Consider the following 20,679-nt stretch of genomic DNA (forward strand, 5'->3'; position numbering starts at 1 on the left):
GGGGGGGGGGGGATGCAGACTGAGAGACTGCCATGATGTAATGCACTTGAGACAATAGCCAAGGATTCTCCCAAATTATTATTTCAGAGGAGGAGATGTTACAGTGGTGTACAGACGTGATCAGCCGCAGTCAGGCCTCCTGTGTGTTTGTGTGTGTGTGTGTGTGTGTGTGTGTGTGTGTGTGTGTGTGTGTATGTGTGTGTGTGTGTGTGTGTGTGTGTGTGTGTGTGTGTGTGTGTGTGTGTGTGTGTGTGTGGTTAATAACAGTAAAAAGAGGAGCTGTCATAGGAGGGACAGCTGCCCCTCCTTTTAAACAATATTATTACCGGTTATTATAGACATGCAAGCCGGGAGAACAGCCTCTCTGTCACCCATGCACATCTACCAACCCCATTCACACACACGTTTACCCAATGAATGAATAAATGAATGAATGAATGAATGAATGAGAAGGCACTCACGTGCATGCGCTGCTCATTTTAGCTATAAGGTTAATACCCCCCCCCGGCAAAAAGCTGTGAGCATGCTATGATCTGGCAAATTATTATTCACATTTTGCAACCGTAAGACATTTAAAGGAAAAAAACCAATATGTGCATGCTTCAGCCTGCATCCTGCTGAAGTTGTGGCACAAGTGTGACTCATATGCATGATGCAGAGAGCGGGGATGCTTAATTTGACGGTTTTGCATGAAAGAAGTGAGACTTTCCCGTCATGCACCTCACTGCCTAATATGTCTGGTGTGCAGACAAAGCTTGTACCACCTGTCCTGCAGAGAGGTGGCTACCTGTGGCAGCATCTTTTATGTCTATAACATTATGATTTGAGGGCAGCTTTAATGGGGATGATTTGACCAAAAAAGAAACCTCCATAATGAGAAAGGTGATGCTGGCGGTGGTGGCAAGCAACACCATTCAAATCCGTTACAACCATGGCTTTATTGCTTTCTTTTTTTCCGTCCACCTCGATCCGTGCTCTTATTCAATGTCTATCGATTGATGGTTTGCATGACCTTGCTGCAGGGGATTGTGGGTGATGTTAAAGGCTACATCTGTCCTTTGATGCTCGCATGTGCATGCAGACTTATTTCCAGTTGAACAAACAGCCAGTGAAACACACATCAGAAGACACACAGAGCCTCCCTCACTCCCTCTGACAGATGCTCACACACAGGTAGAGCTAAAGCTCACTCAGACAAACGGACACACACACACACACACACACACACACACACACACACACACACACACACACACACACACACACACACACACACACACACACACACACACACACACACACACACACACACACACACACACACACACACACACACACACACACACACCCACACACCTGATGCACAGCCTCCTCTCCCGCCTCCCTAATGGCACCGGGCTGACTGTAACTTTACACCCAGGCGTGCCACCCTCTTCATCCCCTCTCATTCACTTCTCAGTGTGTCAGTGTTCACACAAGGGTGTCAGTCACAGCAGAATAAACATTAATTTTTCGGGGAAGATTTCTAGATATTCTAGGTTAATCTGCCTCTTGATAAAATGTCAAAAAACAGTGAAAAATGTCAATTCCCGTTTCTTAAAGTGTAAGGTGATGCCTTTTTAAATGTCTCGTTCTATCAGTCAAAACTTAAAGGTGTTCAATGTAATATGATATAAAACAGAGAAAGCAGGCAATTTCTACCAATTTTAAATGAATACATTTTCAAATAGTGGGCGATTATTATTTTCTTCTACGACTAATTGGTTATTTGAGTTATTACTGACATTGATCCGCACAGCTTTAAAGCTTTATAAAGTACATTTTTTGTAGGAATAAGTATTTGAGTCATGTCGGGCCATGTATTGTAGTATTTATCTAAAATCCATCTTGGCTTGTATTTAACTCTCATTTTGTCTTCTTTTATATTCAGATGATTGATGTTCTTATTGCGACTTGTGCTTAGTATTGCTGCGGTGCCTTCTTATCTCGTCCAATACATTTCATATAACCCTCTACCCTATGCTAACCTACCTAAACTCAAACTGAAAATGTACCTTTTGCCGCTAAAATGCCCCAAATGTCATGACAACATACACAAAATCTAAATGTTACTGCCATGCCTCAAACCAGTCACATGACATTGTTGCTATCACGGCTTAATGCAAAAATGTTCTAAACATACCCAGTTGTATTACTCCTCCAGTATCAGAGAGCCTTGCACTGTGTTGCAATAACCGATCAAACATCCATTAGTATAAGTTCTTATAATGCATGGCTGTTGCATCACCGCACAGGTCACACATCAGCTGGGCGCAGGGTTGGAGATGAGCTAATGGTTTGCTCCAACCACTCGGTAGACTCCCGCCTGAGATTTGTTGTATGTTCCTGTGGCTGTGATTAAATGGGATAGACTTGAGTTGTTGTTTTCTTGGCAGGCTTTCTCTCGGTTGTCAGAAGTCTCTCTGGTGCATGGAGCCATATGAATGGGATTTCTCCACACTATGAGTGTACAACGCAATCTGGTCCTTCCCATTCACTAAAACGCGGTGTCAAACTTTCCCCACCTGTCGGCCTGGTATGGATGCCAATGCGGGACGGAGCGGCATGCAACAGATTACCCATTACGCCACTTGTGCTCATCAATGCCGCCTGCACATGCACTTGCGCTCAGCAGCATGCCAAGAAATCAAATACAGACGTTATTTAAAAGTGGAATTTCCCATTAGTCAGCTCCCCCGACGGCCGCAAAGCGACATGCGTAATCAGCCTTGTGCTTGTGGTGCTGATGTCGGTGATGTGCATTATCATCAAAACAATTGGGTCTCATGTAGCGATGAGCTGAACCTAATAGGGTGTTACAAATGTTTGAAAAGTTGACCTCGTATTTCATAAGAGATTGGTTTCTTAATAGGCATTTGTGGGCCTAATTTGTTTTTTTAAATGAGCATCTCCTTGCTAAATGAGTATCTGAGTTGCTTGGTGATGACAAAGCTTTAAACACACTATTAAATGACGCTGGTTTTATTTTTAGTATCTCCAAAATCAGCATTCAGCAGTGCTGCTTATCTCCAAAGCCACAGAGTGTCGTGTTAAGTCGTCCGCTTGTTCGGCACACGCTCGCTCCTCTACACGCCGCTTGATGTTTCCCAGGTGGTGAATAGTGCTGAATTTGCCTCACTTGGCCATATATTGCTCAGCAACATGCTGCTGTTTTGTGTAGCTGCTCCTTATCTTCTCACACAATGGTTGCCATTAATGAGATTAACTGAAGACATTCAGGAAATTAGCCCCAGTTTGCTGATGTGTTCTTCCCAAAATGGAGTGGTTCTACGTCATTTACAGCTGTCCCATATAGATAGCTCACTCAGTCAAACTCTCAACCCAGGAGTTTGGAGTTTTATTTGGTCTATTTAGCTGTATTAAAAGATATCTCTGCAGACGTTGCGCAAAACATTGTGATTGTTAATGAAAAAAGGCATTTAGTTTAGGTATGTGACAAGACATGAACTCAATGAACTCTGCGACACACCCTTACACCCCGGTCTCCAAACCCTTTCTTTCCTCCTTGCTACATGCAGTGCGAGGTCATTGAATGTAAATCCTGAGGTGTCCAAAAAAGATGTAGTACTTGTTGGTTTTGGGCTGACTCAGTAAATCACTTTGGTTTTTGGCGTCAGTGTTTCAGGCCTATAGAGTCCTGGAACTTACCCAAATAGAGACTTGATTGTTAGTTCATGTTTTGCTGTGATTTTTTATCGTTTTTTCGATTTGATCTCAAGCATTATTTCTGCCGTTTTGTAGGTTTCAAAGTTTGCCCCACAAATTCCTGATGCCAGCTATAGACTTCAGTCTGCAGCCAGGTGTTAGAGCTTGAAAGAGGTTGCTTGGCAGAATAAAAGGACTCTGCACTGATTGGGAAGAAAAACCTCCCTCCTACCCCCCTGAATAATTCATTGATTAGCATATGGCATGGAGAGAACATCCCAATGATCCCTGCCTGTTTTTTTGTGTGAATTTCTTATTGAAGCCTCTCTCTCTCTCTCTCTCTCTCTCTCTCTCTCTCTCTCTCTCTCTCTCTCTCTCTCTCTCTCTCTCTCTCTCTCTCTCTCTCGTGAGTTCTGCATCATTTTAGACGTGCATTTAACATCTTTAACCAGCCGCGCTAAAATCACTTAAGCTTCATCTTGTTTATACAACAGTTACTACGAATAGCTCTTTTCCTGCAAGTATCCCTCTGACAGATACCATTTTACATATCATTATTAGACATGCATTTATGCTAAACCAAGGTCTGACATGTCAGTGGAATTTATGGCCAGATTTCTTGCTGTACATTATCGTAATGTGCCATGATGTTGCATTCTAGAGGAAATAAGCACATGGATGACACCACATCAGTATTCGCCCTGTTTCAGGCTCTATGAATATCTGTAGGCCAAATAGCTTTCATAATGAGGGTCAAATTGGATGTCCAGTTGTGAGGAAGTAGTATTGTCACTGCTAGCGAGCCCAATCTAGACAACATCTGTATCCCAGCGTGCAAATAGAGCTCTCAGACCACACATTGTTCACACTGTGCCCACTGTGGGTTATTAGTGTTTATCTGTCCAAGAGGATCCCACTAGCTCTTACCTGCCATCACTTCAGCCTGCCTGCTTCACTAATGAACTAATGAATTTCGAGCAGCAGAGGAGCAGATTTTCTCTATCAAAGAGGACATTTCAGGGAAAGCAGTGGGTCACTGCATTTGGCTTCAAGGCTTTGCAGACAAAGTCCTTTATCTGACTAGCCACTTTAACAAAAGAGACAGGCCTGATGACGGTTTGACAGACACAATTAAGTGGATGTATGTTTAACTGAGTGATATGGTTTGCTTTTGGTTTCCAGCAAGGCTGCCTAATACGTCTCAGGGCGCAGACAAAAGTCAGAGCAATTTCCCTCCGTGTCTATTGATTTTTCATAGACAGTAGAAATGATTTAAGGGGCAGTCACGGTGAGATCAAAGCATAAGGTGCAGGAACAGGACAAAAGGGGATTGTATGTGCCATGAAGCAGAAAAACATCCTCAATAGACTTTGCTTTCCGCATGGCTTAAAGGAGAAATAAAACGCCATTAAACAACACAAATGTTTCGTGGCATTTTAGGGCCTATTTTGTTGGATCATTGTGGAGAGCAGCGACATGTTGGATGACTGGGAAGTTGTGATCTTTGATTGGCTCCAGGTAAAGGTCTGATTTGGGTGTTAAACCCTCAGAATGGGAAAAAGAGACTCCATTCTGCATTTTGCTTAACTTTCAGAGATATCTTATTGTAAGTCGCTTTGGATAAAAGCGTCTGCTAAATGCAATGTACAGTGTCCAGTGTTTCTCCTAGGTTTACTGCTTTGGGGGGGTGCTGCCTGAGCAGGTGGGTGGGGGGGGGGGGAGATATATATATTTTTAAATCCTCTGGAGCAGAGAGAGGAGATGTGGATTATTGTTATTGGTTAATGCATCAGTGTTTCTTAGGGTCAAAAACACTAAACTTCAAATGAAAGTGTTTAGTTTATTTAACAAAAGAGCACATGTTCAATGTGAAAAGTGACAGTAGATATAGATTAGTTGCAATTTGGTGCTATATATATATATATATAAAAAAAACCCAATAATAATAATAATAATATATTTTTTTTTTAAACACCTTGAATTTCAGGGGGGGCGCCGTTGGCAGGGCGCAGCGCCCCTCCAAGACAATGGTAGGGGAAACACTGGTGTCAATAAAGTTATCCATTCATCATTGGAAATCCCTATCCAGAGTTAGCTTGCTGGAAAGTTGGAATAGCACAAATCTACTAAGAAAACAACTTCACATAGACATTTTTCTTTGTAGAACATTATCAGATTTGTATTTTATCCAGTTGCCACAAGCAACACAAGCAATAACGATGAGCAACAAGACTTTTTGCCTGAAGTCTGTTTTAATATGAACTGCCAGACGCCGTAGTCGTATGGATTTTTATGCAACCAGCACCTTCCTCCCTGCGATCAACTAACACGCATTGATCCAGAGTCAGGAATAAATCACTACCGTCTACTTAAAATGCACCACCGATGTCCCGGTCTGTCCGCCGGCTGGCCTGCTCTCCAAACAAATGGCTGGCATGCGCAGAGAGTCCAGCCAGGCAGCACACAGGCTCCGTCTCTCAGGTCTAAACGGCAGCGGATGGTGGCTGAATGTTGAACTGGTGACAGTCTGGCTGGCTGCCTGGAGAAAAGTTGGGAGACACCATCCTACTGCCAGAACATGCTGAGATACAATCCTGCCATTTTAACCCACCCAGAGGGGACCGAGGCTGGGCAATGGGAGACTGAAGGCTCGCTGAGTAAACTGACCTGGGTTAACACACTGAGGCCCCATGGTCTACTGTACAGAATGAATAGAAGTACTTAACCTGTAAGCAAAAGGGTATTGTTAGGTTGTGGATGATATACCGAGCACCAGACTGATGCCTTTAAATGTATTTGTGGAAGACTGAAAAAGGAACATTGTCAGAATATGTTTAGCTGCAATCAGAACTGAACCAACCACGAGAGAGGATTACACTATCTTTGTGCTATTGTTGTGAAACATGTTGGCTTTTTTTCTTTTTTGATGGAGGCATGTGTGAGGATCTGTTTCCACTCAACGCACACAGTAATTTAACTGATATAAAAGAAAGCAGACTATCTGAAGTGTATTACTCACCTCTGTAAATCTTTAACGCTTGGTTATTTGTGGCTGAGCTTATTAGGCTGCATGACTCTGATGTGTGATGATGCATATCTGTTTTTTACCCATGAACTATCGCACCAGTTAAGGTGACTCCGGAGGCTTTCTGAAGTCCCTCAGGGAAGCTGGAACATGGTTTTTAGATATCCACTATAGCATAGTGTGTTAAGCAACTAGATCTGGGCTGGATCATCAAACAGCAAGCGCGGAATCTAGGGCAGAGCCCCCAGCCTCTCAAGACAGCTGGAGGTGACGCTGAGTCGAGCTCCAACTATGTCGGGCACAGTCACATCCTCACCAGTCATCTTAACAGAAACAGTGGATGGTAGACACTCATGAACACAGAAGTTGGCTTGTATCGTCTTTGGAAGTTTAAATAAACTCTACATCAGTTGTTGTGAATGAAACACCACCAGTAAATGGTTTCCTGTGGACACTCCAAATGTCATTTATGTTATTGAGTAATTAGGTAAGTTGAAAACTTTAGATTCATGTTATAATAATAATAATAATAACAATAATAATAAAGCTTTATAGCACTTTTCATACAACACATGGCGCTCAAAGTGCTTTACAAAATGACACATCACAAGTAAACAAATTCCCCTCAGATTACTTGTTAAGAGCTTTACAGGTACATGCAGCAAAATATAACATTTTATCAGGTTAATAGACACAAGGAGGTATAATGTATGATAATACACATACAATAAGATAAATAATGATTTCTCTCCGACAGATAAGACACAAGACAACTGAATCGATGCAACAATATACAATCCCATAAAACAAAGTGAACATATAGGCACAACAGAAATACAAATAAAAAGATAATAATAATAAAAATGCCATAATTCTAATAAAGGTTAAACGATTAAAATATAAAAAAATCCAACATAAAAATAAATATTGATATTGAAACATGTTAGATTCATAAAATAATAATGTTAACCATAGAGGCTAAATAGTGTTGCAATAAGTTACCTTTACAATACAAGCCTCACACAGTTTGTAATGATTGATATATGGAACATAACAAATATTATCAAGATATACCTGAATATATAATCTCGAGGAAGGGAAATTCCATCTAGGTTAAATGTGTAAGGCAAGGCAAGTTTATTTATATAGCACCTTTCAACACCAGGTAATTCAAAGTGCTTTACAAAAAAGAAAAAACATGGCATTTAAAAACATTCATTAAAAAGCAAAGATAATAAAACAAACATTAAAAGAAAAAATACATGAATATAGTATTTGATTTGTATTCAATATGAATGACTGTATTCCATATTTGATGATTAGCCATCAGCAATAAGTCTAACCCAACATACTTTCCATCATTGAATTCACCTTTTCCCTGGTTATACACCGCCTGACGACCACTGAGTTCATTTCCTGTCTAATCTCAGATCTCCCTCTTCCCCCGGCAGCGCCAAGATGATGTGCGAGGTGATGCCCACCATCAGCGAGGACACGGCTCTGAACCAGCGCGGCTCTCAGAGCAGCTCCTCGGACCCGGACTCCCACTTTGAGCAGCTGATGGTCAACATGCTGGACGAGAGGGACCGGCTGCTGGACACGCTGAGGGAGACCCAGGAGAGCCTCGGCGTGTCCCAGTCGCACCTCCAGGACGTCATCTACGACCGGGACTCTCTGCAGCGCCAGCTCACCTCCGCCCTGCCACAGGTAAGGACTTTGGCGTTGATTTTAATATTCAAATGTTTGCCTTCACTGCCTGTTTATCAGTTTAAATATAGACTGGAACGATGGTAAGATATTCAAAGGAGGTCCTTGAACCCTGGTGTTGTGGTTATATGATGTCTACTTTAACTTTTGAACAGTATGCTATACTTATTCTATCTGTGTGGTTCCAACATACAAGAGAAATGTTATATTTTGCTATCAAATTGTTGTTTTTATCCGGTTTTACAAAAGAGTTTGGTTGTATTTCACCCACACAATACATCTGACTTCTTTGAACCATTGGTGTTGCTTAACTGTCTTGTTGCATACAGTTGTTCTTTTGCGCATTCCTATAAACACTTTCACTGGATGAAATGCATCTTGCAATAAGAGCGATTTAATTCCCTCTCCAGTAGTATCGTTCATTTAAAGTTTGGGTACTTATCTTTCAATTTGCTGTACATCAGTAGATTATTCCTAACTGAACATGGCACAAATATCGTGTCTTCGAGAACTACTACTTTGGAAAGTGTTCCAGCTCAGTGACTTGCGTTATATCAAACTGACATTTCTAAGTCACTTATAAAACATGCAAGAGAGGGAATTTTGGATTTTTTTTTTTTGCATCACTTTTGCATTTCAGTTAATTACCAGTTTGATTCCGTTTGCATAATGACGGTAAATTAAAGCAATTTGGATAAATAATGCACGGTGTATCTGTGTGTTTTCAGCTATTATTTTTGACATGAACAGTACTTGTAATGCTGCCACAGGGCTGTGTTTAAACAACTCAAAGGTCAGATTTCAGACATCCTCAAAACAAAACCTGATAAATAGTTGGTATTTAAATTCCCAGGCACAATTCTCATTGGGTGTGCATTCAGCCGTGTTGGTTGTGTGACACTGCTGGCTTGCTGTCAAGTCAGTGAAACATAACCGAAATAGTGAGCTTTGGTTGTGGCTTGTTCATCTTTGTAGCAAAATGTGGAGAAAAAAAAACCCAAGGGGAGATTAGCACTTTCTAAAAGTGTGTCAGTAATTCTAGTCACAAGCTCTCCACACTCTGTTTCCAGAAGACTCTGGAGGTTTGCTAGTGTTGGCGGGGAGAGGAGGACTTTGTTCCATGGCACAGTAATCCGCCTGCTTCCAGAGAGGCGAGGCACACACTGTGTCTGTATTAGTGTTGGTTTGATCTCACATTAGTGCCTAAAAGAGGTTTGTTAAAATGATACTTCCTATTTTGCATTAATCCAGCTGGAAAACTATTTTTAGCTGTGTTTTTTTTTCTAACTCTTTGGCTCCTTGAACAATTTGAATCAAGCCATTTACTCATTCTGACAAACCGGATCGTTGGCACTCTGGGGTTCAAGATGTAAAAAATATGCCGTCACTAGAGACTGCTTTTGCTTCATCTCGGATTCGTCTCAGACTGCAGGTCTAAGCTCAGGATTTTGTGGTTTTGCAGCTCACACTTTAGCCTCCGGGCCTTTACCCTCCTCAGAAGTTACACAGTGCTCATAATATACAGTACATGTCAGAAAAAGGAAAACTACTCAATGCTGTTCAAAGATTAAACCCAGAATACCACAGAGAGAAAAAAAACCTCTCCCACCCTCATCTCTCACATTTTAATTATTGTCTTTGCTTTTTTTTGTCACAATATCGCACTCTCCTATCCAAACATTCCCACTGCTTCCAGAGAAAGCATCCAGGGCTGCTCAAGTGAAATAATATTTCATTATCATACAATTTCATTGATATCCACGGGCAGTACAACTCCGTGGTGGCGCAGTGTTGATGTATTGGTTGTCATTGCGTAATGACAGAACTGACATATTGTTCTGGTGCTTTTCCTGACACCCGGTTTAAATTAGATGTCACTCCGGCGATAGGGATCCTCCTGACGTCGCTCTAGCACAAACCATGAATTCATTAATGCGATGGCGTCTTATTGATATCAACATTACTCTAATCGTTTATGAAGAGGTTTGTCAGACCTTGGTAATTACACAGAGGCATTAAACGAGGGGGGAAAATGGCTCTGTTGTGTTTCTGTAGATGCAGCGTTTAGTTAGTTATTGTGCTCCATATATCTGGAACAAACTTCCAGAAGACTGCAGGTCGCTTTAAATCCAGGCTGAAGACTTTTAGCCGCTGCGATGTATTAAATCAAATCCAACTTACACTGCACTGTAACTTTTACTTTTGTATTTTATAGCCATTTTATTCCATTCAAGCTTGTTTAACTTTGCATTCTTTGTGTTCTCTTGGCTTTTTATCTGTTTTTGAATGCACTGAATTGGCACTTTATTATAAGGCATTAAATCGTAATGCTTGTAACGTATTTTGTGTGCACTTTCACTTGCCTTGTGTTGAAATGTGCTATATAAATACACTTGCCTTGGCTTCTGTTTAATATGCAGCAGATAAAAGCTTCACTCCTGAACAATAAGAAAGAGCTTTTTACAGAGAAGAGGCCATCACCTTTTCGCTCGGGTTTCTCGCTCTTGATACCTGTTTGTAGGGGACCAGCAGTGTTGGTCCAACATGTAATGGAGTGGTGGGATTCTTAAACAGGACAGCAGATAGCTTCTAGGTGTTTCTCCACTGTGATTGCAGGGGAGGTTGTGAGTGAGAGGCGAGGCAGCAGACAGAAGTGGCCTCATTTAGAGGATAGTCCGCCTGTGAATGTGTCTTTACTGATATCACTCCTCTGTTCCTGAAGCCCTGAGCGCTGGCAGGATTAGGCGTTGGCCCCTCCACAAACTTCCCTCCCTCTTGTTCCCCTCTCTGTTCCTGCTGTCACTGCCTTTTCTGTTGTGTTGCCCTCTGCCCCGTGTCTCCCTCCTCTCCCTCTGTTTCTCCCCTCTCCCCATCAGAGGTCACGGCTCCGCTACCCGTCGTGACACTTCCGACTGATCGGAGTGACATTCGCCGTCTCCGCGCGCTTCCAGGCAACACCGCATCCCCCCCCCCCCCCCCCCCCCCCCCCCCCCCGCCTCACATGCATAACAATCCGACAGTGCCCCCATCTCTTCCCTGATATGCCTTCCCACTGTCCCTTGTCTTCTCTTTCTACGTTTCATCAGGCCATTTCGTAGCAGAGCAGTGGAAAGGCAGAGGCAACCATTAGCTGTTTGTGTGTCAGACATGACATGCCCTCTATATGTTACTCTGATGCTTCTATTTAAATGAATATTTGGAAGGCTTGAAAGGTGGAAAAGTATGTCGCCTACTCCTACAGTCAGATTATGTTACAAAGTGTTGAGGGTAATGGCAAATAAATGGTGATTAGCATCCAAAAACGCTCCTCCCAGCATCTTAAATCACTCCATATAATGACCATTTTATCCATGTGTTAAGAATGTTCCAAACACTTGATGTATTGTATTTAGTGATTTATTATTTATACACTTTTAAAGCATACAGGTAGAGACTTTTTGATACAATATTTAATCTCTAACTATTTTGGTGAGTCCAAACATCATTGGATTGTGTGTTTATATCATTGTTAATACAAATATCTTTGTATTTGGGTTGTTTGAAATAAGACTTAGACATACGAGGATGTCACATTGAGCTTAAGAAAACCATGATGGGATTTTTTTTTTACCATGATTAGACTTATTGATTAAAACTCAAAGAGAACAACAATTGTTACCTTGCAGTTCTGATGGAAAGATAGACTTGAATGTCCCAAAACAGTAAAAGTGTCTCCAGTGTGGGCATTATCCGTACCACTGATAGTCACAAGCAAAACATCCGAAACATTTAAGATTTAGATACAAATGGAGACATTGTTCTCATAACCTACTTTCTCAGTTTGATACAATTTAGTATTATCACAGGCGGTAAACTATTCAGCAAATAAAGTGATGGATTTACCCTCAACTTCTTCTCTGCTGCTCATGTTTTCTTTTGCACAGGGTGAGAAATGTGATCTTATCCCTAACTAAAGGCGGAAATAAGGGGCACCCCTGTGATCTGAAAGCCTGGTGTTTGTCTGAGTCTTGCATATAAACTCAGTTCAGAGAAAAAGATCAACACAAAGAGTGTGTAGACAAACTGAAGCCTGCAGCACTGCGCATGTGACCTCCCATCCCCCAACGCCCTCTGAGTCAGGACACAGACAGAGGTTTCTCCGTAGAACTCAGCTGTGTGCTACTGTACCCGAAGACCCCGGGGGGGTACAGGCGCCTTATCCCCACGCTGTTTACTTACTGTTTCCAAACATTAAAGCTGCCAAGGCAGATGATGTTCTCAGGAGCATCCTCTTTTCTAAGATGTTTCTTAGAGAGGAATAAATAATCTTTAGTACGATCTGTCTGCCAGAGTGTCAGCAGGTGTACTTTAGCTCGGAGGAAACACCAGAAGCCCTTGATCTAGTTCAAAGTGACACACAATGTTCAGTGAGAATCTTTCTCTCATTGTATATTGACCATTTCAATTGAACTAAAACACACACATGTAGATTAGACTTGACTAGCCTTTACAAATAACAGCTTTGCACTACATCTCAGTTACGACCATGCGACTTAAATGTTTTGTGTATAATCTCCTTCAAGGGGTTGATTCACTTTGATTCATCATAAAATATTAAATGTATTCAAGGAAATTTGGAAAGGCATATATTTATATTTCCTTCGCCCAAGTGGTTATGTTTTCGGCATGGTTTGTATGATTCACTTTCTGAGCAGATCCGTAACACAGGACAGATATCCAAACATATGCTGCATTCATGTTGTGTTTAAAGGGGACCTATCATGCAAAATGCACTTTGTGATGTCTTTTATACATAAATATGTGTCCCCGGTGCGTCGGGGAACTCACGCAGCGTCAGAAAATAAAACCCTCTCTCTTTTCCTCCGTACCCAAATCTTTTAGAAACGGGTGTACAACGAGCGGATACCGATTTGCTGCCGATCTGACGTCAAATCGGCAGCGGACCCACAGAGAGTTGCTATCAGAAACAATGCCTGACGTGTTTTGGACGTAATCTTGTCTTTGTTTACATTAGCAAGCCTAGCTAACACTCAGAGCTAACCTGTACTGTGTGTAATGTGTTTAAAAAGCAGGAAATAAAAAGGAACTCACTTTGTGGTAAACCCGCAAGAGAAAAAGCATTTGAGCTCCATACTGCTTCAGAAATAATCTTTGATGTGGTTTAGAACAGTGTGTGGTTTTATTACAGCAGAATTTAACTTTATCTCCGGTAGAATTCTGTTCAGGCATTAGCTCCGCCTCCTCTTTTTTTTTTCTCAAGCTAAGGACCCAAAATCCGAGTTTCTCTAACAGGGCTGCAAAAGAGGGGTTTGAGCAGTATGAGGCATGGCTACAATGGGTGATCTGTTTGGTATTTGAAAAAAAAACTTCACAGACATGTTTTGTATAGGTATGGCCCTACAATATATGTTTCCAATATAGCATAATAGGTCCACTTTAAATAATAATGAAAAAGTTCCTCCCTGTGAATTCACATGCACACCCTCTTCAGTTGGAAGAAACAATTTGAAAATGGTGGAACACCTTTCATTGCTAACCTTTGACCAATAAAATAGTCCTAGAAAACCTCTCCTTTATAGCATCCGTGTCAATTTCACATTGCGACTTAAAACTCAAAACCACGACTTCCCAACTCAGGAAGTGTGACTGGTGTGAGAGTGTGAACGTACCATTAGCTTTGGCCCAAATGAAGCAATAACATTAAATCATACATGAATGTGTCGGTCACTGTGGAAATCTCGCCTATTGCCTTAGCCCCCCCCAGACGTTGAAGAGTACTTTCACTGCCGGCCAGACAGTAATGAGACACCAGCCAATTGATCAGTGGCACACCAATGTAGTAATGAAAGCTAAGACGGCACTCCATCACTGTGCAGAGCGGCCCATTGATCTGCAGTCTGCCCATTCATGACTGTCCTCACTACAATCTACAACAGTCCTGCCATGTCTTTGATACAAAAGGGTGATTGAGCTTGGAAACATGCTTTCATTTTACACCTCAATTACAATTTAATTTAAAGATTAACAATTAGAGGAATTATCCATCTCTGGTGTCTGGTCATTAGCACCCTGTTTTTCGTCAATGATACCCCCTACCCCCTTGCAGTTTATTAATCAAACATGACACGGCCATTCCTCAAAGAGTCGGCCACAGGCACACGGCCACATCCTTCTTAAAGCTTCAGCCAGTGTCGCCAAACGAGCAGTCATGGAACGTACCACTCTGTCCACCTCCATGGGGGTGGGAAGTGAATGAGGAGAGGAGAGCACGGCGGTGGGAGGAGGGAGACTGTGAAGCGCTCTGAAAAAAAGGCAGAATGTGGAAGCGAAGATGACTAAGCTTCTGGAGCAGAGGGGATGAAAGGTGAATCCTTCTCCTCTTTGCTTGCTAATGTTTTTTTTCCCGCATTTCTTCTCGCTGCTTCCCCTTCCTCCAACCCCCTCTCCATCTCTCTGTTGCTGCAGGAGGCCCTCTGGGCTCCAGCAGTCTGCCAGTCAGCTGGTCTCTTCCTCCAGAGCAGCACATGATTTTCCATGATTACTGTTATTGTTTGTGCCCCAGTTCACGCTGCCTGCGGGCTGGATGTGCAGTTGATGCGTGGAGAGAGAAGGAAACTGTACAAAGACGAGCGTCAGTGGGCTACTCCGGAGCTACCAGTAATGACCGTCTTAAGTTCACAAGCTTATCAGTTTCAGAAAACATGATTAAACATCGCAAATAGTAGAAGTGTTGTACACAATACAATTTTATATTAATTCCTATGAAAACGATATGATTCTTGCTGATATCACAAAGTCTGCCACAATACGATTAAATTCAACTCAGCTTTCTGTGATCCATATGAGACAATATTACAGTATATGCCCATTTGACACAGTTACATATATATTAGGGCTGCACCATTTTCGGAACATGGCTATTATTTTAACTGATATTGCAATTTCCATGTTTCACGATATTAGAGGAAATTAAAAGAATTGTGACATATTTCCCATTATCTTATTTATTGAAATGGGGATCTTTACCAAACAAGTACTTTTTATTATATCTGTACAATACCTTTTGTAAGCCTGGACTTCTTTGCAAAACCACGATACTTAATTCAAATTAATATTGATAATAGTGTTCCCTTACCAAATAGGGAACTTATTGGATATTCCACTAGTCCATATTGCAACTTTGAAAATAAAATGGATGAATTTTGCAGCCCAAATATATATATCAACCAAGCGTAAAATCGAGGTTCTTTCAGGGCCAACAACCAGGCTGAGTCGGGCTGAGTATGCTAAACTAGAGAGAGAATCGCTGACAACTACAACAAGATTAACTTATTTGACCGTGATTTAATTGTAATACACGTTTCAAAATGATGCCGAAGTAACAACATACTGATACCGGTTAGTAAAAACCATGAATTAATGCTTTGACAAGTCTGCAGACAGACGGCAGGCAAAAAACCTTTTAAAATGCGTGTTTTCTGAATGGAGATCGGCTAAGCTAACGCAGTATATGCTCCGACCGTCCACACTCACAACAACGGCCTATCCAGACATAAATAAACCAGCGACTGTATTCACCATGACACAGACAGTCTGTGGTTTGTACTTGTTAAACTTTTGTCTAGTTTCTGAACAGATATGAGGAGCTGTGAGCTTGAGTGCAAACAGCTAATGTTGTTTTTCTGGGGTTCTCATTGAAGATGACATCACAGCTCCGCCTACACTGCGTTACTGATACTACCCCAGTTCCTAAACTGTAATGGAAATGCGCCATAAAGTGAGCGAGTCCTAACAAGGCCTAACGAGGCCTAGCCATACCGATCGAGGCCGTGTAGTAGGGCTGTGCAATTAATCGTATTTTAATCGCGATTACGATTATGGCTTGCGACGATTAGGAAAACAGCATAATTGACAAAATACGATTATTTTGCTGGGTGCGCTTTCGCCCCTCCCTAAAAGCCCACTCGGCCACGTGGGAGTGACATGTGTTGTGAGTGTTCAGCGCAAGCGAAGATGTCAGAACAAGAGCAGCAACTAGTTAAAAAGAAGGGTCGCGGGGAGATTCCCAGTCGATCGCGAGATGTGTCTAAAAATAGAACAACAATATTCTGTTTTTATCGTTAATGTCCTGTAACATAATGTTCCCGTGCCAGAATAATGCACTTGAACGCATCAAAGCTTTGTGATTGGCCGGCCTCACCCCATGTGTCGGGGCGTGGCTGGTGAGCAGTGCACTAGTTCGCTGACTTTGTCCGTGTCAACAGCATGGATGGTCAACAGGAGTGACAGTCCTAACACACACAAGACCCAATTATGGCAGAAGCAAAAAAGCCCAAAATATATAATTTTCACTCCAAGTGGGAGGATCATTATTTTTGTATCTATTCCAATTCAAAGTCCATCTGTCTCATCTGCAATGCGAGCGTGGCTTTATCGAAGAAGGGTAATTTAGGAGCGGCATTTCAAAACAGTGCACAAACCCTACGAGACGGAATTCCCTCAATTCTGCCCTACGCTCCAAAAGGGGAGGGGCCTGAGAGCACAGCTAAATGCACAGCAGTCCATTTTCACCAGGGCCCAACAACAAGAGCAAGGCTGCTACCAGAGCATCTTATCGTGTCAGTCACGTTCTTGCGAAACACATGAAGTCTTTCGAAGACGGCGAAGTTATGAAAGAAGCTTTCCTGGAGGCTGCGACGCGCTTTTGTGGGACAGTAAAAATAACAGCAGCATTTCAACAGGTTTTTGATATAATAAAAACTCAATTTAGATACCGTTATTAATCTGCTGTAAGTTTTAGTTTGTTTGAATTTATTCATGATAATTATTGTACAAAATGGTATAAGAATGCAAACATTAAGATCTGTTCTGTTTAAATTGATTATAGTCTATCAGTTCAGAAACTAGTGTTGCTTGCATCCTATTTTAAAGGCATTTCTTTTTATACTCTAATAAAATGCAACAAAAAATGGGTTTGATTCTATTAATGTTGTCTTTTTTATTGCACTGTTGCTGCAGCAGATTACTGTGTAGCTTCAGATCTGAGTTGTCTTATTAGTAAGCCTAATTTATACTTTTGTAGAAACACTATTTTTATATAATGGCAAAGAAAGGGTTCTTCAGAGTCTTTTCTTTTTTTCCTGTGTCATATGTGGCAGCACTGCCACAAGTTCCTCTTCAGAAAGGGTCTTCAGTACAGGTGGCAATATTGTCACCTGCCTGCGCTCATCTCTGAAACCAGACCATGTAAACAGGCTGGTATTTCTTGCAAAAAATCTTTAAGAGATGACATGAGCAGCCCTACCAGCATTTGCCATGGTGGCCTAAACATTTTTATTTGGTCTTAAATTGTAGTTCAACATTTATTTCCTGTTACTTCTGGACCATGACGGTGGGCCAGCCTTCAACGTTTAACTGAGTGGAATATGTTGAATATGTTTTACCAAAATGTTGGCTATATGTTAAGGAGTTTTCAGTAGGTTGTGACAGTGCACTGCAACATATTGGATTTCATTTATTTTGGTCTAATTTATTTTTATTTATCATATTAATATATGTTTAGTATGGTTTTGGAAGTGCGCTCCAACACATTTATTGATCTTGTTTATTGGTAAAATATTATTTGTTTTAAAGTTCAATAAATGGTCAATGAATAATCGTCAAAATAATCGTGATATCAATTATTGACCAAATAATCGTGATTATGATTTTTGCCATAATCGCACAGCCCTACCGTGTAGTGAAAATGCGCCATTAGACTCTGACTTCACTGTAGTGATGTGTCGGTCGCGAACGAGCCGATTCTTTTGAACGGCTCTTTGGTACGAGCGAGGGGAACCGAGTCCTAGTTGGTGAGAGCCGTTCTTGTTATCATTCAATCGTTGGTCCGCACTCACTGCCTGCCAAAATCCACTCGCCTTTTAAAAAGCTTGATTTTGTTCCCCAAATTATGTGAAGACCCGCCCCTACTCTGATTGGTAGGTTTCAGCATGAGGAGTGAGATGGGGTGGGTCTTAACAGTATACGCGAAAGAGAGAAGTCATAACAAGTGGTACAGAACAGGTAGACGACGTGTTTTTCGGATGGAAAATGAGCCAAACGCGAAAACGCAGCAGCATTTGGATGCACTTCAACCAAAACCCAGGCAGTGATAAAGCGCACCATTCATTTGTAAAGGCAAAATATCCTTTAAAGCAGGGTCAACAAATAATCTCCATTGCCACTTAAAAACACAGTATCTAATATTAAGAGTTGCGTGAATTTCATTCAAGGCAAGGCAACTTTATTTACTTAACACATACAGAGGGTCAATTCAAAGTACATTCACTGACATGTTGACATGGATATGGCGCCACCTTGTGTCATGTTTACAATGCCGATTATTGACATTAGGTCTGGCAATACAGTCAATCATTATCCGGGTGATTATTTCGCATACACCTAGTAACCCCGCCCCCTTTAAAAAAACGGCTCTTTTGAACGGCTCTCTGAAAGGAACGGAGTCATAAGATCCGGCTCCCTTCAAAGAGCCATAATTCCCATCACTACTTCACTGTCGACACGGCAGCGGCCGACTCCGCCTACTAAGGGCTTCTCAGCAACTCTGCAGAAACCTATGGGTGACGTCACATACACTACGTCCATTTATACAGTCTATGGTATCAACTCACCGAAAATACCTAAACCATAATTTGACATATTCCTTGGCATTAGGAAGTAGGAAAAGAAGAGAGTGTGCTTGGACCATTTCACAAATAAAGGCCTTAAAGATGATATGTATTTATAATTTGTATTGTCGACTTTGCCATTATATTGGACTGTTGATCTTTGCATCGATACTTTAATCCGAGTCAATCGATCATTAACAACACAAACATTTATGCCCGTAGGCCTGCATCGGAATAAGATAGGATAAACCGGAAAATGATGTTGTTAATGTCTTCTTGTCCTTAGAACAGTCATTTTCTGTTTAATATACACACATGCTGATAGACAGGGCTAGCATATTTTCCAATGTTCCTGTCTCGAAAGCTTTGATTTGCAAACCAAAGCCTTTCTCGATTTGTCTGCCTGAAAACGTGTTTTCCCTCTCCAACCCCTTTAATTCTCTTCTCCCTTTAATCTTCTTCACATTGACAGAAGCAGGAGGGTTCTTTAGCACACACTATATGCATCAAGTGTCTCTAATGGCACTGACAGAGATGCCTGATCAATACCCTTGAAAGTTTAGTTCAGTCTGATTAGAGAGACGGAGCTCGGCCTCCCCCGGATGAATCATCACTGCCAGTGCCGACGCCAAGCTGGATGCTGGCTGACCGGTGTCTGACAGTGAAACACAAGAGGGGGTGAGGGGGGGAGGGGGGGGGGACTCGGCTGAACCGAAGGATCTCCTGCAGATGTAATTCTCTCTGTAATAAAGAACACAGTAGGGCACTGTGAAGGCAGGAAGTTGCAGGAACAGTGGATCAGCCTAACAAGGAGGCAGCAGCTGCTTGCATTCAAATCCTTCTTTAAGTTTGATCAGTCTGTGTACTCAAAGATCACACTTAGAATTTCCTATGTAAAAGTTAGTGTTGCAAGGAAGAAAGTAAAAGACCTGCCAAGCCATCACTTTTAATTGTTTGCAGGTTGTAATGTGAAGGAGCCTGTAGAGATAGTCTTTAAAAGCTATAAAGACACTACATCCATTGGAGCTTCAGAGATGTAAATGAGCTATTTTGTGGAAGAAACGTCAAGTGTTTGGAAAATACTCTACATATGATTCAGTAAAGCATGAAAAGGTCATCATACGGAGTGACTAGAGATGTTTGCAAAGGGCGCTTTGTTATGGTTACCACTTTTTATAAGGCTCTCCATAAATGCTATCAAGTATTGTATCCCACCATTATGTTGTACATAAACAAGTGCTGTCAAGGTCCAGTTTATATTATGGAGGTAAAATAAATCAATGTGTATTTAGCTGTTTTTTGGCAAGTGGAATTACAATGCGGTATTCTATGTAGAGAAGACAAATATTGCGCTGCGCCCCGCCAACGGAGCCCCGCCAACGGAGCCCCGCGCCCTGCCAACGGAGTCCCGCGCCCTGCCAACGGAGCCCCGCGCCCTGCCAACGGAGCCCCGCGCCCCCCCTGAAATTCAAGGTGTTTAAAAAAATAAAATTATAATTTTTTTTTCTTGTATTACATTTTTTTTTAAAAATATATATATAGCACCAAATTGCAACTAATCTAGATCTACTGTCA

The 20,679-nt window shown here is 41.7% G+C and overlaps 1 protein-coding gene across 18 annotated transcripts in view; it reads left to right on the plus strand.

The window, feature by feature from the left end:
- ppfia2 (PTPRF interacting protein alpha 2) overlaps positions 1 to 20,679 on the plus strand; it is a 204,784-nt gene that overhangs the window by 793 nt on the left and 183,312 nt on the right. For all 18 annotated transcript variants that reach the window (XR_004569975.1, XR_004569974.1, XM_034226061.1 and 15 more), the window contains exon 2: positions 8,182 to 8,437. Coding sequence is in view for 16 of the 18 variants with exons in the window: in XM_034226061.1 (XP_034081952.1) it covers positions 8,189 to 8,437 (249 nt within the window). In the remaining 2 variants the exon portion in view is untranslated. The remainder of the gene's footprint in view (positions 1 to 8,181; positions 8,438 to 20,679) is intronic.

This window comes from Gymnodraco acuticeps, unplaced genomic scaffold, assembly GCF_902827175.1.
Source record: "Gymnodraco acuticeps unplaced genomic scaffold, fGymAcu1.1, whole genome shotgun sequence".
Lineage (NCBI taxonomy): Eukaryota > Metazoa > Chordata > Actinopteri > Perciformes > Bathydraconidae > Gymnodraco > Gymnodraco acuticeps.